The 26,584-nt window shown below is 48.4% G+C and overlaps 1 protein-coding gene across 3 annotated transcripts in view; it reads left to right on the top strand.

Moving 5' to 3' along the window:
* Positions 1–8,907: 8,907 nt before the first annotated feature.
* Positions 8,908–26,584, top strand: part of SAG (S-antigen visual arrestin) — a 31,743-nt gene continuing 14,066 nt past the window's right edge. The window contains exons 1-8 of one of the 3 annotated variants that reach the window (XM_029225322.1): positions 8,908–9,011; positions 9,699–9,829; positions 14,055–14,115; positions 17,575–17,619; positions 19,765–19,958; positions 22,126–22,185; positions 24,924–25,000; positions 25,953–26,088. In XM_029225322.1, coding sequence (XP_029081155.1) covers positions 9,755–9,829; positions 14,055–14,115; positions 17,575–17,619; positions 19,765–19,958; positions 22,126–22,185; positions 24,924–25,000; positions 25,953–26,088 — 648 coding nt within the window. In that variant the 5' untranslated portion in view covers positions 8,908–9,011; positions 9,699–9,754. Of the gene's footprint in view, positions 9,012–9,694; positions 9,830–14,054; positions 14,116–17,574; positions 17,620–19,764; positions 19,959–22,125; positions 22,186–24,923; positions 25,001–25,952; positions 26,089–26,584 lie in introns of those variants that run through there. The other 2 variants (XM_029225320.1, XM_029225321.1) reach the window with 2 other exon arrangements.

Raw genomic sequence — 26,584 nt, 5'->3', positions numbered from 1 at the left:
TAGCCTCTGATTATCCTGGGGGGGTTTTTTTTTTTTTTTTTTTGACCTTGGAGGGAAGCAGGACTGCTCTCTGCTCTTAACAAAGATGTTTCAGTTTGAGATCCATCCATACTGTAAAGCTCTCTTCAGGTCACCTGACTGCCAAGGCTGGGTTACAGGTATGGCTTCCATTGGGTGGAACATGCTTCCAGCCAGCTCATGGTCTTCATTCTCTTTTTCTCAGATCATCTGGGACCCTCCTCCAGTGCTGCTGGTTTCATTGGTCAGGGTGGGAGGTGGGCATGGGGTTTTTTCATTTCCCAGGTGAATCCTGACTGGTTAGAGCTAGCGTGCTCCCCTGCAGGTGTTGTGGGCTTTGATCCAGACGTTAGCATATCTCGGGCTGAGAATTAAAGACTTTTAAAATTTATATTTCCTAGGTGGTTTCCCAAAATAGTGTGATATATCAAGTTCTGTGCCTTATTCTTATAGCACATACTGTGCACACATTCACTTTTACCTTTATCTTGTGAAGCCCCGATGCATCTTTCATATCACAGCACACAGGATATTTTGTGGGGACACTGGGGCAAGTGAATGAAGCTGCTCTCAGCTGGGAGGGGCCAGCCGAGGCCCCAGGGGCGTGTTTGTTGGGAAATTCCAGGGTTTGGAGTGTACCAAGGTGTGCGGAGCTACTGTGTGTCTTCACATCTATAGCACAACCGTGATCAATCGTGATCTTGGGGAATCTGACAATTTGAAATGTAGACCTGAAGCTCGCCGCCTGGGTGCAGCACCGGGAGAGAAGGGTGGCAGTGATGAAACCTCGTGCAGGACTGCTTGCCAGGCTGCAGAAGCCACAAATGTTTGTTTTTATGAGATGTCTTGGATAGTAATAAGGAAGCTATGCCGCTCAAATTCTGTCAGATCTGAAGTATCCCATTTCACAAATGGGGGGAAGTTTCCCAGCGAAGCAAGAGGCTGTTCCGGAGTCCTGGCCCCCAGGTGGGCATTGGTGCCCCATCCAGCCCTCCACGTGAGCCAGCGGGAAGTGCCTCTTCGGGGGCGAGGATGAGCTGCCCGTGTTTGTCTTTATTCCACTGCGTCTTTTCTCTTGTGTCTTACTGTAAGGCTCATTCTCACTAGAAATCCCAAATTTTCAAGCCAATAAACTTTGGGAATCTTGACTAAAGTGAAATATATCTGTATTTGCATAGATTGTGTAGAAACATGTAGGATGTGTGGTACGTGCCAGTGAAAGATTGGACTCTGATCCAGAAAGTGATTCTTGCCTCCCTCCCTCACCTCGGCAGAATCGGATTCTCTCACCTCAGGGAGCCCTGGTTTCCATCTGTGCTGCTGAACTCTCCCCTGTGTTCACTCCAGACGCTTCTCGCATCCTGTCTGTGCTCTGGCCATGGTGGACCCTTCAGGCGCTTCTGCTCTTATTCATCTTGCTGGGGGCCGAGCTGCCCTCTTCCAACCCTGAGTGGCAGGCATGATGGGAACATCCACGTCTCTGGGGGTCCAGAACCCGAGGAGGCGAAGGAAACACCAATGTAGCAAGGTGTACCTACCTGCCCCTCAGTACCATTGCCAGAGTACTTTACAGCAAGGTTCAAGCATGTCATTTTCCCCATGAATCAGCATGCATCCCAACCTAATAAGGACACCATGCCGCAATTACACCTCACCGAATTAAGTGACCCTGTTATCCACTATCCAGTCTATATTCAAATTTTCCTGACTGTTCCAATGTTTTTTATGATTACAACCTCTTAGAACCAGGTGGTTCTAAGTAGTCGTAAGCCAGAAGTCTTGGGATCAGCCATATCCTTGACACCTTGACATTCACGTGGTGCTTGGCACACAGTGGGCACTCAGTAAAGTTTTTATTTAGTAGAACTGAATCAGCAAAGAAACAAGTGAATCAGGATCCGGTGAGCTTTTTGCTGCATAACAAACTGCCATGACATGGAATGGTTTAAAGCAAGTACTATTTCTCCTGATTCTGTGAGCGGGCGTAGCCGGCTGGATTGGGGGCAACTGGTAGAGGGTGGCCTCACTCGTATCTGACTGCTAATGTGCCATCAGCAAGGGGAACAAGGATGATGCGGCAAGAAATCAAGCGTCTGTGGGACCGCTTGTCGCTCTGCCCGGTCACCTCCGTTACACCCCGTTGGCTAGAGCAGGTGGCACGCGCAGCCCGGTCTCTGAGTGGGACTGCGGAGCAGAGTGGGGACAGGGAAGGGACTCGCCTTGGCGGTTCTGGCAACTGGTGTGCCACGCTGCATTTGGTTGACTTTCCTCATGTAAGCTCTGTGTCCCACTTGGGAATGTAGCCCTGGAGATTGCTATGTGCCAGGCTCTGGGGATTTGGTCCAACCCTAGGACCTGGAGAAGAGAGCAGGGGAATTCAGGCTTTGGGCTTCATTTTTCCAGAGGAATGGACTTCAGAGACAATGGGAAGGTATGCTCGTGAGCCAGGCCCATAGGAAGACAAGCTATACGCGGTCTAGTTTCTAGATAGAAAGCCATACATTCCATTGCTCCCCGGAGTACGTGCCCAGGTGCTTCTAAGAGGTCGTAAGCCAGAAGTCTCAAGATCAATCATATCCTTGACATCTTGACATTCACGTAGTACTTGGCACAAAGTCTTTATTTAGTAGAATTGAATCAGCAAAAACAAAGTGAATCGTAACCAGCTAAAAGGAAGAGTAAGAGGGAGAGTAGTTTAAAAAAATAAGAATAAACCACTTAGCAAGGGTAAATATTGTTTCATAGGAGTGTTGTGTATATATGTGTGTATGTACTGGGTCGTGGTGTAAAAAATGTATTTCTTTTTCTACTATTTTTAAATGTACTGAGTTGAAATTCAGCTAACATAAAATTAGTCATTTTAAACTGAACAATGGCATTTAGCACATTCACAGTGTTGTACGAGCACCACCTCTACCTAGTTCCAACAAAAAAGCGTATTTCTTAAACTGGATTAGTGTCCATTTTTTTTTCCAAACTTTGGATCGATAGCAGTTGATCTGTCTGTAGAAAAGCGCGGGCCCTCGTCCTGCTCAGCTTGGGCTGCCATAATGAAATACCGTAGCCTGCATGGGTAGATATCATAGACCTTGCATTTGTTCATGCTTTTTTTTTTTTTTTTCCTGTACGTGGGCGTCTCACTGTTGTGGCCTCTCCCGTTGCCGAGCACAGGCTCCGGACGCGCAGGCTCAGCGGCCATGGCTCACGGGCCCAGCCGCTCCGCGGCATGTGGGATCTTCCCGGACCGGGGCACGAACCCGTGTCCCCTGCGTCGGCAGGCGGACTCTCAGCCACTGCGCCACCAGGGAAGCCCTGTTCATGCTATTATTACTTCTTTAATAAACATCATTGAAATTTTTAAAAAGGAACAAAAAAACCGTAGCCTGAGTGGCTTAAACAACAGAAGTGTCTCACACTTCCAGAGCCTGGAGTCCGAGCGGCAGGCACTGGCGGGGTAGACTTCAGTTCATCCTGAGGCCTCACTGCCACTAAGCTGTGTGCTCACGAGACTTGTTTGTGCACAAGGAGAGTGGAGAGCCTGTCAGATCGGAACCACACTGATGACCTCATTCAAAGGCCCCACCTCTAAATACCGTCACACTGGGCGGTAAACGGGCTTCAACACGTGAATCTGAGGGGACACATTGTGTGTAACAAACTTCTCCAGAAGGCTCTGCCTAATTTTGCTCAACTTCAGGTGTAAGCAGCGCAGTTTGTGGTCAACTCCAAGTTCATTACCATCGAAACCCCCTCTAGCGTCAGGGCCCATGTGGCAGGACCAGAGGGTGAAGAAGCTCTCACCTCAGAGAGGACGAAGGAACATCCATCAGGATCCTTTTCAAGACCTTGTCTGCACATTTGATGCATTTCCCTGACCCTGCAAGCCAGGGCAGCTCGTGGGCTCCCCTTCTACAGATGGAGAAAAGCAAATAGCAGTGAGGCCAAGCTAGTTTCTCAAGATTGCAGTGGATTCGTCAGTGAGCAACGGAGCCCAGGACTCCAGTCTGGGGCCGTTTGTACAACTTGGTCCTTCTGCACAGAAACCTGGAGCATTAAGTACTGGTGTCAGTGTGATGCTTCAAGACGGACATTTGAAATCTGTCTGGGTGTGGGAGGGTTTCAGTGCCCATGTGGCTTGAGCACCTGTGTTCTAATCATGAAAGACTGACGTGTGGAAGAGATTGGATTAACTTGGAGCAACGCAGAGAAGTAGATGGGAGGCTGATTTCCATCCTACAAAAAATTTTCTCACACTTCATGCTATTTCAAAGAAAAGTGGTAGTGATTTCCCTGTCCCTGGAAGCATTCAACAACTTCTGTGGCTATGGTAGAGGAGATCAAAGCAAGGGATGGAGTGTAGACTAAATGTTTTTCAAGGGTCTCTGCCCGTTGGGTTGCATTTATGATTTCAGACATTAGCCAGCCCAGCCCATAAAAACAGCCCTCTGTTCTTAAGGCCAATTGACTAAGTGGTACATGTTGAAATGAGGGTGGCTTTTAAAAGCTCTGATTCCCTGGCACTCTGCATAAATACAGTAGCCTCAAACTTGTCAAGTGCTCTCTGCTTCAGTAAAACTAAGGCAAGGTTTTCATTTTGTAGTTGACGGTTAGCAGACTGAACCAGTTTTCCTCATGTGTGTGCCCTAGTAAGCCCCTAAGATGATAACCTAGCCCCAAAACCTCTAAGCTTCTTAGCTGCATATCCCGACCCCCCACCCCCTCGAGCTGGTGCTGCGTTTGATGTTGGGAAATGAAACACAGGACTCGCAGCTGCTTCTCACTGGATGCTGACTCCAGAGAAACAAGTATCGTATAGCCAGTGAGTGGTTCTTAGACTTTGAGCATTAATAGACCAGTAAATTTCTAAAAGAATTGTAGAAAGAGGTGGATAACTTTTTATTTTGGCCAAGTAAGGGTTTTTTTTTTTTTTCTAAATTGCCATCTACGCTCATCTCTATAAAAGGAAGGACACTTTGTCCTTAGGCTTAGCGGCTGCATTCTGACATTTGTTGATTGTCATAGTGTCTGCAATTTACTTTCAAATGGTTCAAAAGGAAAAAAGCAATAGAGATAGATGAGCACATGCAGTGAAATGTTCATTGTCGAATCTCCATGTTGACTATGTAGGTGCTTATTATACTATTCCAGCCTTTCTCTGTATGCTTAAATTCATAATCAATTGTAGGAAATGCAAAACTAATGGCAGAAGGCAAATCAGTGGCTACCTGGGACCAGGAGTTGACTGAAATGGGTGCCAGGGAACTTTTAGGGGTGATGGAAATGTGTCTTGATCATAGTGGTGGTTAAAATCATCAAACCACGCACTTAAAAATGGGTAGATTTGGTTGGATGTGAAGTATATCTCAATAAAGATTGGGAGGAAGAAGAAGGACATTTTAATATTTAAAAGTTTAAAACTTCAAATAAAAAAAATAGAAAAATTTAGAACTTCATAACCTTAGAACAAAGGACAGTCCTTTATACTGAATAATTTGGTTCTATGAAAAAACTGACAACAGTGTCCTTATTTTTCTCATTTCTCCACCAAGCAGAGAAAAATGCATTACAGACCAGGGGCTGGGAATGACTACCAGAGACTACCGTTTCCAAAAAGAGTGAGGTCTGGCATGCAGTCCACCCCAGATTTTCCTACCTGCCCGGCATTGGCAGGTCAGTGACTGAGACCTGCACCCTTGGGGGCCTGGAGCTAACACAGCTGCAGGAGAACGGGGGTCCCAGGAGCACCCACAGCTCAGGGCAGCCCTTCTGATGGGGACACTGAATGAAGGGCCCCAGTCATTTTTCTTCCTTTTTTTTTTTTTAAGGGACAAGAAAAGATTTCTTCAAAACAAAACCTAACATTCCCTTCACACAGACCACCAGTGTCAGCTCTTTGGTGTCTGTCCTCGTAGATTATGCATATAGTGTGCACGATAACACACATGTGTGCATGTATATCCATACATAGACTTGTGCGTTTGCAAAATGTGATCATACTGTACATACCATCCTATGACCTTCTTCAGTCACAATCTCTACCTTCCTAGTCCAGTAATTTCCATCCTACGTGTCAGAGCTCATATGACATATTACTGATACATTATTAGAGCATATTCAGATTTCCCCAACAGGCCAGAAATGGACTGTACATCCTGTTTGTCCATTTGGGACCACACAGTACATCTGGATGTTCCTTAAGTGTCTTAATCTAATGCATCTCTTTTCTATGACATTGACTTATGAAAGAGATCAGCCACTTTCTACATTCATCTGGTAGCTCTCTTGTGGTCTCATTTAACTATTCCTTGTATTTCCTAAAAACGAGAAGTGATGTCTAAAGGCTTGATGGATTCCAGCTGCTGCAAGGTGACACATCACATTGGTTGACACCATTTGTGATGCAAAGATTGACATTGGACTGTGGCTGATCCCCTGTTGTATAGTTCGGCTTTGCACCTTGTGAAGAGTCATAATCTATATGGCATCACTTTGGTGTCACAGGAATAGCCATCTCCCCTTCCACACTTCACCTAATGATTTTCACACCAATAAAGAATCCTTGTCTGAGTCAATAATGTCATCAGTATTTTAAAACGTAAGTTTTACTATTATTCAGCTATGGCGAGGTCAACAGATCTGGAGACGATTGCCGTTGAAAAGATAGTTTGTTACAGTTACCAAAAAGAGGGGGCAGGCCACGCGGGGAAGCACCAGGGCCAGTCAGGAGGTAGAAGGATCAAGGAGAAAACATGGGCAAGAGTTCTTTTGTGGTTTCCATGGGCAAGAACGGGTGAGATAGGGTAAGCAGACTTAAGATTGGCTATTTACTTCAGCAGGCCCTGGAGTGCAGGGGCTGTCTCCAGTTGTCTGATACCTGGCCCCAGGGTGATTAGGGCAGGGCAGTAGTGGCTCAGAGTGTAAGAGCCCAGCAAAGGAGGAAAGGAGGCCTTTGGGGTGTATGGGCTCTGCGTTGGTTGGTTTGCATATGAAAAGCAGTCATTTATTCTCTCTAGGAAAGAGCTAGCCCTGGGATGGCAGTCTCTCCAGGGTCAGCAAAGCCTCAGATGTCAAAGCATCAGAATTACAGGAAACATAAAGGCATGATTAATACCATCAGAGTTCGTCAAATGATGTTTTTCCAATTCTATCATTCCCTTTGCATTTATTAGCTGGCATTCCTACGTTAAAAATTTTTTAAGTTTTCTCCCTTAGAAATTAAAATTGTTCCCAACTTTAGCTATTGCCAGCCATTATACTGTTGCAATCCAGTGACTCATTGATTCGCTCAAAAGTCCACTGAGGCCCTATTCTAGGTCCTGGAGATGGGATAGGAACAAAACAGTCATAAATCTCTACAGTCCTGGAACTTATGTTGGGGTGGGGGGACAGACAATGAACAAGATAAATTATCTTGTATGTCAGTTGCTGATAAGTGCTACAGAGAAAGGTGATGCAGAGAAGGAGGACAGAAGTGTTGGGTGAGATGGTACACAATAGGATATAGATAGATAGGGTGACATTGAAGTAAAGACCCAAAGGAATTAAGGGAGTGAGCCAAGTGACTATCTGTGGGAAAAGTGTTCCAGAAGAGGAAACAGTAAATGCAAAGGCCCTGAGGCAGGTTTGAAGAAAAGCAAAGAGGCCAGTGGACTGGAGCAAAGTGGGTGAGGTGGGAAGAAGGGGGCCCAGATCATGCAGGGCCTTGCAGACATTATCCAGACTTAGGTGGGAAGCCACTGGAGTGTTTCGATAGATGCTAACACCCCAAACGTCACTTTCTGCTTAGACTGGCTTCACTCCCACACACCAGCTCAAGTCCAGTACATATATGTGTTAGTGGCCACACCATCCCATGCATTCATTCGCTGAGTATCCTGTTCTGGGCACTGGAATACAAAGATAAGGGAAACAAAACGGCATGGGTCCCTGACGTCATGAAGCCTAGAGTCAAGTATGGGAAGAGAGACCGTAAAATCATCTCCTGTACAAGCATCGAATGCAATAGTGCCTCCAACCTAGTCGGAGAGGTTGGGGAAGGCTCTCCTGAGGAAGTGACTCTTGAGCTGGAATCTGAAGGATGAAAAGAGTCGAGGAGGAAAGGAGAAGAGGAAGGTTCCAGGCAAAAGCAAACAGCGAGAGGCGGTACAGGGAGATGGGGAACAGCAGGCGGAGGCTCAAGCGTGTGGCTTTAAAGTTGTGCGCCTGTAGCTGAGAGCAAGGCGAGATGCTGAGCGGGAGGGTGACTGCTCAGGGCTTGGGAGCCCCCTCTGCAGCGTGGAGAAGGATGTAGTCAGACCAGGAAAACAAAGGGGCTGGTATGGACTCAAGAGGGAGCGCTGGGGATGGGAGACTAAGATTCTGGAGACACTGGGGGCAAATTGACAGGACTCGTGATGTAATCAATAGCACGTAGGGCAGAGGAGAGGGACATGACTAGTTTGGCTTGCATAACACCAGGGTTTATCTTGAGGCTGACACTTCTCCTTGACCTTTTTGTTTATATCCCCGCCCCCAAGGTTGCGTTAGCTGCCTGCTGAGTTTAATCAATTTGGTTGAGCTCTTGAAAATCCCTTCTCCTGGTGAAACCAGGAGTGAAGGGATAATCAGTCTATTTCCAGAACCCAAAGTGGATTAAGATAAAATAGCTTTCATTTAGCTGTCATCCCTCCCCCAAACCATCCCCACTCAAGCTTGACAGCTCCTGCGCTGGGAGCCCCTCTGGGCCCTTGTCTAATGCTTTGAACTGCTGAAACTACCATTTCTCCCGTCTCAGCACTAATCCAGTTGCCACTCTACTCCCTAAATGGGATTTGGCTTCTAGACATTAAGACCTGGGTGTGGGCACCCTCTCCAGATTCCCTACAAATTCCAGTCAGCCAGGGCCCAAGTGGGGTCATCTGTTTAGACAGAGCAAGGGCTGGCTGCCTGCTCACCCCGGAGGACACAGAGACCCTCTCCTCACCTCCTGGGACCGTCCCAGCTGGTTGCCCAAGGTATGTGGTCACCCTCGAACAAGCCTTCTCAGAAACTCAGGGCAGGGCGCAGGGAAGAGCCAGCGCCAGGAAGACTGGCATTTTCGTGTAGTCAGTCTGTCCCAGTTTCACCTTTTCTGTGTAGTTTTCATGGACGTTGCTTGTTAAGGAGCGCACTGAATTCCAGACAGCTCAGATGGCCTCTTTGTTGTGGGTAAAGCTGGGGAGTGGTGAGAGATGGCAGGAAAGGGAAAGCACCGCTCAGTATGAATTGCTGAGCAAAACTTTTGGGGATTTAACGTATTTTTAAAATGATATTCGTGAAGTGGTTATGCTGTGGTTTGCAGGGACTTTTTCTGTTTTAATTGCCGTAATATATCGTCAAGATAGAATTTTAAATTCAGTCTGGCTTAATGTGACGATACCAAGGCTTAGTCTCAAAGTAAAACCTTCTCATTGGAATCTATCTGGACGTCCTGGTGAGCTTTGCTAAGAAATGTCTGAGGCTTATCAGGAAAAATAAAACACCTTTAAACAAAAAAAGCACACTCTAGTAAAATACAAACTAGACGAAGCCCTTATTTAGTCAAACGTGGGTATTGAGGCGGGTAGAAGGAAATGTCTGATGGATGTCCAGCATCTCATGTATGGGTTTTATTCACAGAATGTTCCTGACTTTATATTTAAGATGATTTTACCTTTTCCTAGCCCTCTAAAACCTGACACAACACCCCAAAGGGAAGAAGCTGCCAGGGACAGATAACATGGAGGCCAACGCGCAGGACAGTAAGTCAACACCAAACCACGTTATCTTCAAGAAGATCTCCCGGGACAAATCGGTAAGTAGTACAGAGGTGAGGGGCTTAGTAGTAATCTTTTTTTTTTTTTAAAGGAGCTTTTTCGAATAGACATAATCAACATCAAAATCTTATGAGGTCAATGGAAGCTCTATGTCTATTTTCCATCTCTGTCTGAGATGGATGATAAATGAGATATAAATGAATGAGTAAATTGCAGAAATATAAATTCTCTTCGATCTCAACAAGACTTTAGTCCCAAGACCCTTAATTTTCTCCTAATCTCTCAGTCCCCAACCCCTCGCCTCCAGTTTTACCTCTTTTCCTAGCCTTGAACCCGTGACTTAACCATTTCAAACGTTGTTTGGTCAGTATCTCTAACTTCCTTGACCCTTTTTCTATCATCTCACCTAACTGCCTGGTGAAAGCCCTGATGCTGGATCAATGGATCAATGCAACTCTCTACCTTCTGTCACCCACCCCAGCTGCCATGCTCTCAAACCTCGCTGGGCCTCCAGGGTCACTGGATAAGGGAGCATCTCCTGCTGCTCCCTTTCTGCCCCTCAGCACTGTGGCTGCATGGCCACCCAATATCCTGGCACTCCGCATATTTGGCAGGGATGATGCCATTGTTGGCTCCATCGGGGGCACGTTAGATAGTCTAGATGTGCCTGTGAACTTCCTGGCCTGGGACACCCTATGGAGAGCCCACCCCACAGCCTCTGAGGATGGGATCTCCTCGCTCCACTCTATGGATTCTTAGGGGCTCATAATCTAGTTCAGCACCATCCAAAGCAAGCCACATATCTAATTTAAAAGTTTCTAGTAGCCATGTTAAAAAAGTAAGAAGAAATGGGGAATTCATTTTAATACTATATTTAACCCAATATATCCAAAAAACTATCATTTCAACATGTAAATGATATAAAAATTATTAACAACGTATTTTCCCTTCGTTTTCTAAGTTGTTCAAACCTGATGTGTGTTCTACATTTATAGCACGTCAGCTTGGAGTGGCCATATTCAAGTGCTGGTGGCCACCTGGAGCTAGTAGCTGTCGTATTGGACAATGTGATTCTAGGTCATTCTTCTAGTTGACTTCTGAAGCCTATACGTACTGCGCCCGAAAGGAACTCTCCGATGCTTTCGCGCCTCACGAGAGAATCGGGCTTTGCACAGACACCCCCTACCTCTCCTCTCCCTCGCTGAGGATGTCCATCATTTTCATCAAGTCCTCTGATTCTTTGGGGAGACAAGTTGGGTACCCCTCAAACTTTCATCCTCCCGACTCTCTTCCAACTTGCGTCTTTCCAGTGCACTTTATCTTGTCTTCTGGCAAAAGAAGAAAGAAAACACTCCTGCTGGGCCATATCATTTTCTCACTTTTTTCTTCCTCACATCCAGATAGACATCTTTGACCTGGGAAATTTAGAACTTTTGTATATAGGAGGAAAACACAATTCATCAGTTAACGTGTCACGTATTAGGATCATTTCGGTGGCAAGTTTTGCCTGGCTGCAGGTGTGGGTGCCAGGGCCCTGGCTGTGTTTCTCTGTGAGTCTCTCCACTCGTCCGTCTTTGGTGATCTTCATCCTCTGGCTGGTGGCAAGACGGCTGCCCCAGCTTCAGGTGCCTTACCCTCACTTTCTTCTAGAAGAAGGAAAAGGCTGTTGCTTCCTGGGGTCTCTTAAGGGTGAGGTTATATTTCTCCAGCAGACTTCTCTCATATCTCATTGGTCAAAACTGGGTCACATGCCCACCTTAAAGCCATCCCGAGCCAAAAGAATTGGATCTGGCCAATCAAGAATCATCCTCGGGCTTCGCTGGTGGCGCAGTGATTGAGAGTCCGCCTGCCGATGCAGGGGACGTGGGTTCGCGCCCCGGTCCGGGAGGATCCCACGTGCCGCGGAGCGGCTGGGCCCGTGAGCCATGGCCGCTGAGCCTGCGCGTCCGGAGCCTGTGCTCCGCAATGGGAGAGGCCACAACAGTGAGAGGCCCGCGTACCGCAAAAAAAAAAAAGAAAAAAAGAATCCTCCTCTGTGATGGATGTTAACTAAATTTATTGTGGTTATTGCTTTGCAATTTATACATACATCGTTATGTTGTACACCTTAAACTTATACAATATGTCAATTATATCTCAATAAAACTGGGGAAAAAAAGGAAAAAGAATCATCCTCGGGGGTGGTCTCCTCTTACTACACAACCACATGGGACCCTGGACACAATTGGTGACTTTTTTTCTTTTGGCCTCACCCTGTGGCTTGTGGGATCTCACTTCCCCGCCCGATCAGGGATTGAACCCAGGCCGCGGAAGTGAAAGCCCGGAATCCTAACCACTAGACCACCAGGGGACTCCCTACAGTTGATGACTTTTATCCAGGAAGATGGGGCACGTGGCTATGGGGTTTGCAAGCAGCAGGTGTGCTGCAGCCTCACATCATCCAGCCCCACTTCTCTACCTGCTCCTGTCTCTTCTCTCCTCTTCCAATTGCAGCAGAAGAGGTGCTGTTTCTTCCATGGAGGTTCATGCTGCTTACAGCCTGGGTCACGGTCCACCACCTTCTTAGGGTCCTCCACCATCAGCCTCCCTCTGGGGCTATGTGCAGCCTCTCCCTCTCTACCAGTACTTGGCCTGAGCATGACAACAAGTACCCACCTCATGCATCTTAAAAACAGCAACAACAGCAACAAGAACAACAAACTCCCTCTTGACCCCGTCCCCTTTCTAGCTCTCCTTCCTTCACAGCCAAAGCTTGAGAAAGAAGACATGTGCTCTCCACCCACCTTCTCCCCTCCGTTCACTCTAATGCTCCCTCCTCCAGACCACGATCAGCTTTCCCTTTTGCTGCCAGTGCAACCAAAGTCTCAGTGTTCTCCTCTATAAAATGGGCGTAATCCCTAGCTCAAAGAGTAGTTGTGAGGATTAAGTGAAATAATGTAGTCAGTGTACTTAGCTTGGCGCCTGGTACATGACAATCACTACATGCCGTTTAATTGCAGGCCTTTCATCCTGCTTCAAATGCTTCCATGTCCTCCTAGATTCTTTAGGGTCCGGTCCTATAAGACCCTTTCTGGCATCAGCTTGCATGCCCATTTGGAGGCCATTCACCCACAGATGAAACCATTGGCAGTTCCAGAAGCATTCTCTTGGCTCTGGGCTTTGTACACACTGAATTGTTTTGCCCAGAAAGCATCCTTTCACCGTCTAACTCCCCGCCCCCATCCCGATCACCTGGCTATGCTGTCCTTCAGGTGCTTCAACATCAATAACGCAAATAACCTGGAAGCCATAGAGATCCTCTCCAGGATACTGCCATGAGGGGGTAGATACAGGAGATGATACAATGCCAACAAAAATTATTTTGAGTGTTCTTGGAAATAAAAATATGAGTTTCAGAGGCTTAGGGAAGAAGGAGGCTAGCCAGGATCCATGCACTCACTCATCGGTGTACTTAGCAAATGTTGATTTAATTCCTGTATGTACCAGATACTATACTAGATACTGTGATGGCTGAAAGACGAATAAGAGAATTCTTACCATCACGGCAGTCACAGTGCTGTGGGTTAAAGTGGTGAGTGGTGGTGAACCCAACCCATGCTCTCCCACAAAGGGGGTTGGTAAAGAGACCTTTGCTGCCAGGGGCATTGAAACAGATAGGACAAGGACTGAGACGTGGTCATCTCTTCCCATCCAGGACCCCTTCCCCCATTCTTCAGGGCATGGGTTCAGGTTTATCTGTATAGATGCTCACCTGAGAGGATTTCAGGGACTCCAGAACACCTGCCTCTTAATCAGAAACTCTTCTAACAAGGAGGAGAAACCTTTCATTCACAGCTAGAGATAAAAGGCTTAACATGCAAATAGCTGACAGGCGCCTCATATGCATAGTCATAACTTTCCACTAAAGTATCATCAATGAACTCAACAAGTTTACCTGGTTGATATCAGACCTGGGCTTGATGGGAAAAGGTGGGGAGAACAGGGAGCTATCCAAGGGGTGGGAAGAATTCCTTGGAGCACTTTATGAGGTTGAGGAAAGATCACAGCTTGCCTGCAATCCACTATGTCCGCCTACAGCCAAGCAGGGAGAGAGGAGGTTGTGGACAAGCTGCAGAGCCAGGCCGCTCCTCTTCTCAGGACTGGTCAGAATGTTTCGGCTGTTGCTAATTTTTATTTATTTATTTTTATTGGTTGCTACTGATTTTTAACATGAAACCTTAGTGTTCTTTGGCCATTTAGAATCCATACCTGTTCTCCCCACAGGTGACCATCTACTTGGGGAAGAGAGACTATATAGACCATGTTGACCAAGTAGAGCCTGTGGGTAAGTTGAGTTTGGGGTGAGTTTTTTTTTTTTTTTTTTTAATTTATTTATTTATTGGTCGTGCCGCGTGGCATGCGGGATCTTAGTTCCCCGGCCAGGGATCGAACCCATGGCCCCTGCAATGGATGTGCAGAGTCTTAACTACTGGACCGCCGTGGAAGTCTCCTGGGGTGAGATTTTAATGCTGGTTTTCCTTTAAGTCATCAGACAACCACTAGTTTTGTGTTTTTTAAATTGACTTCATTAATAATCTAATCAAAGAAATGCAAATTAAAACATCATCAAGGTGCCACTGGCTGATTGGAGACAAATTTAAATGAGACAAAGGACTCATTTCTAGATAAAGAACATTCAAAACTCACCAGTTAAAAAAAAATCCAATTAGAAAATAGACAAACAACATGAAAAGGCATTTCATTAAAGAAAATATATAGGTGACAAATGAGCACATAGAAGAATGTTCAACAACAACAACAACAACAACAAGAAAAATGTTCAGGACTTCCCTGGTGGTGCAGTGGTTAAGAATCCGCCTGCCAATGCAGGGGACACGGGTTCAAGCCCTGGTCCGGGAAGATCCCACATGCCACAGAGCAACTAAGCCCGTGCACCACAACTACTGAGCCTGCGCTCTAGGGCCCACGAACCACAACTACTGAAGCCTGCACACCTAGAGCCCATGCTCCATAGCAAGAGAAGCCACAGCAATGAGAAGCCCGTGCACTACAATGAAGAGTAGCCCCCGCTCACCGCAACTAGAGAAAGCCCGCGTGCAGCAACGAAGACCCAGTGCAGCCAAAGAAAAAAAAAAAGACCTGATTTCATTTCTAAAACAAAGAAAAGAAAAATGTTCAACAACATTAGTCGTTAGGGAAATGCAAATTAAAACCACAATGAAATATTATATGCTTGTCAGAATGGCTAAAATTAAAAATAGAGACCATACCAAACGCTGGCAAGGATGTAGAGATACTGCATCGCTCGTGCCTTGCTGGCGGGAATGGGAATGTAAAGTGGAGCAGCCACTCTGGAAAACAGTTTGGCAGCTTCTTTAAAAGCTAAACATCCACTTCTCATGTGACCCAGCAGTTGCATTCCTGGACATTTATCCCAGAGAAGTGAAAACTTACGTCCACACAAAACTTGTACATGACTGTTCACAGCAGCTTTGTTTGTAGTAGCTCCAAACTGGAAAGAACCTAAACGTCTCCAGTAGGTGAATAAGATTAAACAAGCTGGGGCACATCCATGCCTTGGGACACTACTCAGCACTGAAAAAGATTGAGCTACCAAATCCATGCAACAGCCTGTGGGTCTCAAGATTGAGCTACCAAATCCACGCAACAGCCTGTGGGTCTCAAGATTGAGCTACCAAATCCACGCAACAGCCTGTGGGTCTCAAGATTGAGCTACCAATCCATGCAACAGCCTGTGGGTCTCAAGATTGAGCTACCAAATCCACGCAACAGCCTGTGGGTCTCAAGATTGAGCTACCAACCCATGCAACAGCCTGTGGGTCTCAAGATTGAGCTACCAAATCCACGCAACAGCCTGTGGGTCTCAAGATTGAGCTACCAAATCCACGCAACAGCCTGTGGGTCTCAAGATTGAGCTACCAAATCCATGCAACAGCCTGTGGGTCTCAAGATTGAACTACCAATCCATGCAACAGCCTGTGGGTCTCAAGATTGAGCTACCAATCCATGCAACAGCTTGTGGGTCTCAAGGACACTGTAATGAGTGGAAAAAGCCAATCTCAAGAGGCCATATACTGTATGATTCCATTTATATAACATCTTAGACATGACAACGTTATAGAAAAGGAAAACTGAACAGTGGTTGCTGAGGGCTAAGGATGGTGGGGAGAGGCAGCTGGGCGTGACTACAAAGGGACAGCCCAAGAGGGAGATCTCTGTGGTGCGGGACCAGTTCTGTATCCAGATTGCAGTGGTGGTTACACAAATCTCCATTTGATAATATGACTTAGAACCATACACACATTGTGCCCACGTCAACCTCCTGGTTTTGAGATTGTACTGTCATTATCTAAGATGTAACCATTGGAAGAAACTGGATAAAGGATACCTGGGAACCTCTCTGTACTATCTTTGTAAATTCCTGTGAATCTATAATTACTTCAACTCAAATTGTTCTTTTTTTAAAAAAAGAGTGTAAAAGACTGGCATTTTTAGGCACTAGGATGAGAATGTCCTTTGCCAAAACACTTTCTAGAAGGTCATTTGGCAGTATGTTATCGAAAGCCAAATTCAATTCTGCCGTGGATAGAGATTTATCTATAAGAGTGTTCATTGCAATATTAATTATAATGGGGAAAATCAGAAACATCCTAAATGCCCTAACAACAGGGGGTTGATTAAATAATTTATGGTGCACCTGGTCAATGGAGCAAATGTGTGGCCATTAAAATGATTCGTACATGGGACTTCCCTGGTGGCGCAGTGGTTAAGAATCCGCCTGCCAATGCAGGGGACACAGGCTCGATCCCTGGTTCGGGAAGATCCCACATGCCACGGAGCGACTAAGCCCGTGTGCCACAAACACTGAGCCTGCGCTCTAGAGCCCATGAGCCACAACTACTGAGCCCACGTGCTGTAACTACTGAAGCCCACGCGCCTAGAGCCCGTGCTCCGCAACAAGAGAAGCCACAGCAATAAGAAGCCCACGCACCGCAACGAAGTATAGCCCCCGCTTGCCGCAACTAGAGAAAGCCCGTGCACAGCAATGAAGACCCAACGCAGCCAAAAATCAATCAATAAATAAAATTTTTAAAAAAGATTAGTACATATTATATGTGTGTGTATGTATGAATAGTATGAATATGTGTTTGCAATATATAGTTGAATGAGGAAAGCAGTTAACAATATATATATAAAAAAACATTCATATAAATGTATATACATCTGGAGGGCTTCCCTGGTGGCCCAGTGGTTGAGAATCTGTCTGCCAATGCAGGGGACATGGGCTCGAGCCCTGGTCTGGGGAGATCCCACACGCCACGGAGCAGTTAAGCCCGTGCGCCACGACTACTGAGCCTGCGCGTCTGGAGCCTGTGCTCCGCAACAAGAGAGGCCGCGATAGTGAGAGGCTCACGCACCGTGATGAAGAGTGGCCACCACTTGCCACAACTAGAGAAAGCCCTTACACAGAAACGAAGACCCAACACAGTCAAAAAAATAAAAATATACATTAAAAAAAGAATATTTTAAAAAAATGTGTATACATCTGGAAAATCATTCTGTACCGATATGTTGACAATGGGTATCTCTGGGTATCTCAAGTGGAGGTGACTTTGTTTTCTCTTTGCTTAGCTTCCCTTTCTAGTTTTCCTGTAATGAACATGGATTACGTGTGATATATATATGTATACACACACACTTCAAGAAGCTTCCAGTCTCTTTCACGTCCGCCACCCTCACTCTTCTCTCTCTTTTGGTTTAGATGGTGTCGTGCTGGTGGATCCTGAGCTTGTGAAGGGAAAGAGAGGTGAGGCAGAGCTCGTCGTCCTCCGGGGAGCGGTGGTCTGGCTGCGGGAAGGGGGTGTGTGTGTGCAAGGAGGGGCGGGGAAGCTCTGGCACACCCATTCTCTCTGCCAGGCCCTTGCACCCACATTCCCTCATACGATCCTCAGGACACGGGCCCTGTTCCCACCAGAGCTCACTGTCCGCATCTTCCAGACGGAGGTGAAGACTCGGGGAAGCCACTTGTCGGAGGTGGCAGGATAAGGAACGGCAGACAGAGCCCGGAGCCCCGGTCTGCAGGCTCCACGGACTGCCTGCTTGCCCCGTGTCCTGCCGTTCTATGTCAGGGCAGACTCAAGAGGGCTCCTTTCTGGGTTTATACGAAAAGCGGGGAATTGAGGCTGCGGGAAGGCAGGGTTTTTATGCTGAGCCTGGTATTCTGGACCACGGCAGCGCAGCCCCCTCAAAGATACCTGGCAGTTGCGATGTGTGGCAAGCAATTTGGTACTAATAACAGTTGTGTAGGGAGTTCCCTGGCGGTCGAGTGGTTAGGACTCGGTGCTCTCATTGCCGGGGCCCTGGGTTTGATCCCTCGTCGGGGAACTAAAATCCCATAAGCCGTGCCATGTGGCATGTCAAAAACAAACAAACAAAAACCAGTCGTGTAAACTAAATTGGAACCAAGTTATCCTTATGATAATGTCACTGACTCAGTTCCAGTCTAAATATGCCTTTTAGAGTGGTAGCTACCAGCACCCAACAAGGAATTGTTCCTAACCCTGGACGTGCCCATGGAGTATGTCAGATGTAGGGCCCACAGCATCCAGGGGATGTGGCAGAAACAGACTGAAAATCGCCCCCCTCTGCTGTCTCCAGCTTCCTCCTGGGTACTCTGCTCCTCTCTTACACCAGGCGGAGCCCAGTTCCAGCCCCTAAAGCCCATGCCCTTGGCCAGGAACGCGCTGCCTGGAGAGGGAGGCATAAAACCAGGTCATCTCTGGGCACCTTCCTCTTACAAACGTTGAATGAGGGATAAGCAAATGATCAGTGGCTCTTCTGAGCTTAGCGCCGAGGGACAATTACTCTTGAGGCAGACACAGACAAAATCCTCAACCAACAGCTACCAAGGACTTGGGGGGACCACTTCGTGTGGTTTTATTTACCACATTAAGGACAGTTGTAAACAGTCCATCCTCGAAACATGTGTAGTTTCATATAATTCTTTTGGTCCGCTGGGGGCACAATTTACATCTGTTTAACCACAGTGAATTTTCAGAAGCGCTGATTGATTTAGAGAAAGCTCAATTAAGTTTCTGAGCAGTGTGAAAAGAAGGCTTCCTCTCAGAGTTGGTTTCACCTCTCCACCTGGTCCCTGAGCCCCTGCTCAGTTCCCTCGAGGCCCCGTCTAGCTCAGGCACTCGTCTGTTTTGTTCTCTAGCACGGTTTCCCTCTGCTTTTCTTTTTTTTAAAATAAATTTATTTATTTATTTTGGGCTGTGTTGGGTCTTTGTTGCTGTGCACAGGCTTTCTCTCTAGTTGCCACGAGTGGGGGCTGCTCTTCGTTGTGGTGCGTGGGCTTCTCACTGCAGTGGCTTCTCTTGTTTCAGGGCACAGGCTCTAGGCGCACAGTCTTCAGTAGTTGTGGCTCGTGGGCTCTAGAGTGCAGGCCCAGTAGTTGTGGCGCACGGGCTTAGTTGCTCCACGGCATGTGGGATCTTCCCGGACCAGGGCTCAAACCTGTGTCCCCTGCACTGGCAGGCAGATTCTTAACCACTGCGCCACCAGGGAAGCCCTTCCTCTGCTTCTTACCTTCGCTCTCAACTCCATCCAGATCTTCTGCCCTCAGAACCCAAGCAACCTCACACTGTTTAAAAGCCTCCTGAGCTCACTGAACTGGTACATCAAGAGGAGGGGGTGGGAGAATGAGGGAAACAGTAGAGGCAGGAGGCTAAATAATGTGGCTCATGGGAGGAGCCTCCCAGCACTCAGACACTGGCCCTTTCGAGTAACTGACGCAAGCCAGAGGGAAGGGCCAGCTGGGTAGTAAGGTTCTCAGGTCCTTACTGAGATGCTGAAGGTGGGATGTTGAGACTGGTAGGCAGTGTCAGCCCAGGCAGGGGTGCCAAGCCTGCCAACGGGGCAAGCCTACCCCCTCTTGTCTCCCTTCCAGTGTACGTCTCTCTGACCTGCGCCTTCCGGTACGGCCAGGAAGACATCGATGTGATCGGCCTGAAGTTCCGCAGGGACCTGTACTTCTCCCAGGTCCAGCTGTTCCCTCCTGTGGGGGCCTCGGAAACCCTCACGAAGCTACAGGAGAGCCTGATCAAGAAGCTAGGGGAGCACACGTACCCCTTCCTGCTCAAGGTGGGTGGCGACTCGACCCTCCACTTCCTCGCCCTGCTTCCTTCACCCACAACACCTTATGATGGGATCAGCAGCGAAGGCAAGGGGCCAGAGTAGTGACTTCACATTTGCGGGCCTGCAAATTGCACCCTTGGAGGAAATTCTAGATTGCACGGGCTGTGATTGTCTTTTTTTAAGTCCTTGAAAACAGGCTCCCGGCCTTTGAAGGCACCGTTTCAACCTACGGTTTAAATATTTCCCTGCATCCGACCACCTAATTATATGTGCATGTTATGCCTTCACTTGCTCGGCTATAAAAAGAAAGACGTGCCCCTCGGTCGCCTCGAGGAGTGTCTAAGCAGGAAAGAGTTCCCTGCCAGACAGGAGATCTTAGTGAAATGAGTCATCCTCTGTAGCCTTGACCAGAGCTCGGTGGGTCACTGTAGAGAAAGCCCTTCGCCCCTCTCGTGGCCTGAGTCTCCCCTGATGGAACCTGGCTACCACGGGGCCAGCATTCCTGCCTCTGAAGACTTGGGCCTGAGCTCACTGTCGGGGTAGCTGCTGTCACCCTCTTCACTCGCGTGTTTATGGGTCTTAAGATTATATATTCCTCCAAAGTTATATGGTTCAGGCTTAAAAAGGCAGGAAATTCTGACACAGGCTACAACATGAATGAACCTTGAAAACATTATGCTAAGTGAAATAAGCCAGCCACATAAGGACAAATACTCTGTGATTTCACTTATATGAGGGACCCAGAGGAGTTCGTAGAGACAGGAAGTAGAATGGTGGCCTCCAGGGAACGGGGGAGGATGGAATTGGATGAATGTTTAAGGGTATAGAGCTTCCGTTGGGGATGATGAAAAAGTTCTGGAAATGGGTGGTGGGGAATCATTGCAGGACAATGGGAATGTGCTCAATGCCACTGAACTGTACACTTAAAATAGTAAGTTTTATTTAGGGATGGATATATATATATATATATATATATATATATATATATATATATATATTTTTTATTTTTTTTTTTTTTTGGCCATGCTATGCAACATGTGGGATGCAGGATCTTAGTTCCCTGACCAGGGATGGAACCTGTGCCCCCTGCATTGGGAGCATGGAGTCTTAACCACTGGACCACCAGGGAAGTCCCTATGTTAGGTATATTTTATAACAGCTTTAAAAAAAATCACTTAAAGTTTTGTGGTCCTGGGTGCTTCCATGTGCTGGGACTGGGAGTTTGAAGTGACAGAACCTTTTGGAGATAACATGTCAACATATATCAAAACCTTAAAAATGTGATTTCGACCTGACCGTTCCCTTTCTAATAGTGTAGCCTATGGAGTGAATGGACTAAAACTGTGCTAAGGTGGCTGAAGGATGTTTATGCAGCCTTGGTGACAATGGCAACAAAGTAAAGGCCACTTGATGGAGGGCAGCCAACAAAGGAAACGGGCTGAATTCAATGTGGTGTCACAGGGGAATTCCCTGGTGCTCCAGTGTTTAGGACTCTGCACTCTCACTGCCAAGGGCCCAGGTTCAGTCCCTGGTTGGGGAACTAAGATCCCAGCAAGCCATGCGGCAGGGCCAAAAAAAATAAAAAGCAGTGTTACGGGAGCCTTAAAAATGGTGGCGCAGAACTACATCTCCCAGCATTGAAAATGGTCACACTCACCCTGAGCAGGGTTAGGAGCAGTGATGGGAGCAAACTAGACTGCAGGACACGTGCATCACTTGTCTCATTTCTGTAAAACTAGACAGGCACATACGTGTTTGTGTGAGGCTGACATGGGACCCTCAGGAGGCTGTGTTCACGCCACTCCGGCTGTTGGGAACAGACGTGAAGATGTTTCCCTTTTTCTTGCTCCTCATCTTCATTCTTCAATTTTTTTTGTTTGTTTGTTTTGTTTTTTGTGGTACGCGGGCCTCTCACTGTTGTGGTCTCTCCCGTTGCGGAGCACAGGCTCCGGACGCGCAGGCTCAGCGGCCATGGCTCACGGGCCCAGCCGCTCTGCGGCATGTGGGATCTTCCCGGACCGGGGCACAAACCCGTGTCCCCTGCATCGGCAGACGGACTCTCAACCACTGTGCCACCAGGGAAGCCCCCATTCTTCAATTTTTGTGCGATGAAGGTAGAACACACGTGGAATAACATTCTCTGAAAGAAATGATCTGTTGTTTCTTTCCACAGTTTCCTGACTACTTGCCCTGTTCGGTGATGCTGCAGCCAGCTCCACAAGATGTGGACAAGGTTGGTTCCAGAAGAAATGCCAGGGATTCATTCATTACTTCAAAAGACTTTTTCTTTCTTTTTTTTTTGGCTGCGTTGGGTCTTCGTTGCTGCACGCAGGCTTTCTCTAGTCGTGGCGAGCGGGGTCTACTCTTCATTGGAGTGTGCGGGCTTCTCATTGAGGTGGCTTCTCTTGTTGTGGAGCACGGGATCTAGGTGCACAGGCTTCAGTAGCTGTGGCACACAGGCTCAGTAGTTGTGGCACGTGGCCTCAGTAGTTGTGGCGCACGGGCTTTTACTGTGGGAAATTGCAGACATATGCAAAAGTAGAGAGACAGTATAATGAGCGTATCACTTGTCTTCAGCAATTCCTAACCATGAGCAGCCCTGTGAGTGAAATAGTAGGTCTCTCCCCTCGTGGGTCTCACTTGGGGAGAGAAACAGACGAAAACCAAATAGCAAGTCCCTATGCGGCCCATCCATGGAGAACAAGAGGCTCGGAGAGCTAAGGGAGGACCTGGTGGTGCTTGCCCGGGGAGCTTAGGGAAGGCCTGTCTGATGGGGCAAAGGAGGGGCCACTCCAGCCTCGGGAGAGCCATCCAGGTGGGCGGGCGCACCATGCACAGTGGGTGCTGCTTGGAGAGCAGGCGGGGCTGGGGTGAAGGGTGGGGGCAGGTCTGAGAGGGGCGGGAGGTGCGGCCAGGTCAGGAAGGGCCTCGTACACGTTGCATGGACTGGGACTTTCTCTGAGCGAGATGGGAGCCGCTGGCGGGCTCTGCACAGTAGGTTCTTTTTTTTTTTTTTCTTAATTTTTATTGGAATATCGCTGATTTACAACATGTTAGTTTCTGTTGTACTGCAAAGTGAATCAGTTATCCATATACATACATCCATTACAGAGTACTGAGTAGAGTTGCCTGTGCTGTACAGTAGGTCCTTATTAGTTACCTATTTTATATATAGTAGTGTGTATATGTCAGTCCCAATCTCCCGATTTATCCCTCCCCCCCACACACACAGAAGGTTCTGACTTGGGTTTGTAGAGGATCCCTCTGGCCACTGAGCTAAGAGTGGGGTTGAGCTCTGAAAGGCGAGAAGCAAAGGGGCCTTGTGTGCAAGAGAGCTGTGACCCTGGTGGACTGGGGACTCTAGGCAGGGAGGGAGGGCAGTGCGGACACGAGGAGAGAGGAAAAGGTGCTGGGATCCAGGGACTACAGGCCTGAGGGAGTCACGAGGGAAGAAGCTGGAAAATAAAAAGACAGCAAATGAGGGCTGAGAATGGCAGATCGGTACCTGGATTACCGAGGGTCCAGGGCCATGATTTTCGACTTGGGGGTCCTACCCCATTAGTGGTTTGTGAAACCGGTGAGGTGGATCCGAGATGGCATTGAAGAAAGAAAATGGAATGGCATGAAGTGGAACAGCATGGGAGCTCAGAGCACATGGCACACAGCGTAGATAAGCGCTAGTTCATGAGCATTGCTTCACACGTGAGCATGTTTACTGGGCCTCGCAGTGAACTTTCCTACTTACCGTGGGCGGTGGCCTGAAACCTTTGAAAGCCACCGGGCCAGGAAAACGGGGGTGTGGGCGGGAAGGTGGAGAAGGCCACTCAATCAGAGTGGGGGACACTATACCAGCCAGAGGGCCACCCTTCCCTCTGTCCCCGGGGAGGAGACATCAGTGCAGCAGGGGCCCTGGGGGCCTCACAGATGAGGAGGCCTGGGAGCTGGGCTAGTATAAAAGGAGAGAGAGGCGTCAAGCATTTCAGAAGGAAGGAACAGCACGTGCCCAGGGTAGACAGGTGGAAGGGCTTGGCTTGTGCAGGGGGCAGCAGGAGGTGGGGGTGGAGGGGGCTGAGCAGAGAGGAGGCGTGGCTAAGAGCTCCAGGTGCTGGAGCGTAACGATGTGTATTTATTTTCAACCCAGGTTTTAGAGTTGTTGCGATTCCACAGTTTTGCAGAGCCAGTAAGACTGTGGCTTATACGCTACTGTCACTCTGTGGGCAGCTGGTGGAGGGCCCATCCCCGGCCTCTGTGCCCTCACCCCTGCCCCGCCCACCTCGTGTTAACACAACAGAGGAGCGAGGTCACGGGGGATTCACTCTGGGGCTGGGGGCCGAAGGGGCCCGCAGATGCATTTGTTCCACCCATGCAACATTTTTTAATCTAGTTAATTTAAAAATCAGGAACCTTCATTCCAAATTCTATTTCCAGCTTCTTTTCAAAAGTTGGGAGAGCTGCCAGCACTGGGTCCCCGTGGCAGCCTGGCCACGCCTGGCTGCAGCTGCATAGCAGCTGCCCGCTGGCGTAGGGCACTGGAGCCCCAGCACAGGCGTCCACGGACCCCTGCCAGCCCTGTGACCACTGCTCCCGCCCCTGCTGCAGGCAGTGGACCATCAGTTACACGCACACAGGGTCACTTCTGAGAAGGACAACTAAATGGGGGATGGGCTGGCCGCTGTGCAAGGTGGTGAGAGGCTAGGACCGTGCTCTGCAGCTACTGGCGGGGCTCATCCTGCAGGCTGGGGGACCTTCACTGGGGCCTTGGAGCCCATGGCACTCTCCTCGAGCTAATGCCACTGTTTCATCACTAGCACACTTCCAAAGCTAGTCATAATGGTGCAACTCCGAAAAGGATACGGCCAAGACAGAAAAAGAAGTAGCCACGTAACATCCCCTGCGGGAGCTGTGACCCCCATCCTGGCTCCCAGAAGGGAGGTGCTGACCGCAGCCCTGTCTGTTCTCTTGCCCCTGCAGTGCTGTGGGGTCGACTTCGAGGTCAAAGCCTTTGCCATACAAGGCACAGATACGGAAGAGGACAAAATTCCCAAGAAGTAAGAGTGTAGCTGTGGGAATATGTGAGGGGTGTGTGGGGAAGGGCTGGGGATAAGAGACCGCCCCTCACTTTATGTCCCAGTGGCAGAATCTTCCCACAGGGCCATTGTGGCGGGGTAATGGAGCCTCCCCAGGTCAGGACCGTCAGGATGAACCATCTCCACATGGGGTGGGGGACAATGGCTGACCATTTGGGGGAAAAAAAAACAAAAGAAAATGACAGGGGAGCTGGCAACCTCAAGGGCTCATGTAAGCCCTTAAAAGCCTCCAGATCCCCTCTTTCTTTAGTTTTCTTCTTCTTTTGTAATTTCTTTGTTGCAGTAAAATGTACATAACATGAAGTTTACCATTTTAACCATCGTCAAGTGTACAATCCAGTGGCATTAAGTACATTCATTACGTTGTGCAATCAGTTACACCACTATTTGCTGTCCATGCCTCAGGGTACCTGTACCCCAAATGCTGTCGTCGCCCCAAACAGAAGCTCTCTGCCCAGTAGGCAGTGACTTCCATTCCTCCTATACTCTCAGGCTCTGGTGCCCATTTTTCTTGTTCCTGAACAAGGTTTCCAGTTGTGCCCTCAACACTTTCTCTACATGCTCAACATTCACACCTATGGACACTTATACCAAACAGCAATAACAGGGCATCACATCTGTAGAGAGTTTTGAAGCCTGTCACATAGGCACACATCCCCACATCAGCTTCACCCGAGAGGAGGCCACGCCGGGGTCCTAGCAGAGGGTGAGAGGGACCCTTGGAGAGCTGACTGGTCCATACCACCCACCAGGCCCCACCCCCCAGACCTGATCCCTCTACTGGTCCATCCTGCATCCATCGGCAGCATCCCTGAGGGATCCCAGCCTGGGGATGGGCAGGGGGACCTGGTAGGGCGTCCTGAGGAGGCCCAGGCTCTGGTCCGGGGAACCATCAGTGACTTTTCATCCACAGGAGCTCCGTGCGTTTGCTGATCCGGAAGGTACAGCATGCGCCACGAGAGATGGGTCCCCAGCCGCAAACGGAGACCTCCTGGCAGTTCTTCATGTCCGACAAGCCCCTGCACCTCGCCGTCGCCCTCAGCAAAGAGGTGACTGTGGAGCCGGCCTGGGGACAGCCTGCCAGGCCCTCTGCTGGGGGTGTGCTGCAGGCAGTCTTGGGGGCAGCGATAGTTAAAGCACCAACATTTGGGGACAACTGGCTTTTTCATAATTTGGAGCCAGTAAACGTGACCCTTAGGATAGGACCAAACTGGCTTGCATTCCACTCACTGTGGGTCCCGACAACTTGGAGGTGGAGGGTTTCCCATACCCCCAGCCCAGGCTGTCTTTGCCCCCTGTCTGCCCCCAGGGGCCTCTTTACTAGTGTGTCATCAGTGGGTGTGGTGTTAACAAATTGTTTACTTCCCTGCAAACTTAAGTTTGGCAGTAACGGTGAGGGGGTGAGCATGTCATGTGTGAAAATCACGGCCGAAAAAGATGAAACTGGCCAAGGCCGTCTCTGGTCGACAAGAGTCGTGCACACACATTGCCAGCAGACTGTGTGTGTGTGTGTGTGTGTGTGTGTGTGTGTGTGTGTGTGTGTGT

This window comes from Monodon monoceros, unplaced genomic scaffold (assembly GCF_005190385.1).
Source record: "Monodon monoceros isolate NGI ecotype Baffin Bay Population unplaced genomic scaffold, NGI_Narwhal_1 Super_Scaffold_16, whole genome shotgun sequence".
Lineage (NCBI taxonomy): Eukaryota > Metazoa > Chordata > Mammalia > Artiodactyla > Monodontidae > Monodon > Monodon monoceros.
The sequence above is the reverse complement of the archived record's forward strand: the minus strand, read 5'-3'. Positions and strand labels throughout refer to the sequence as shown.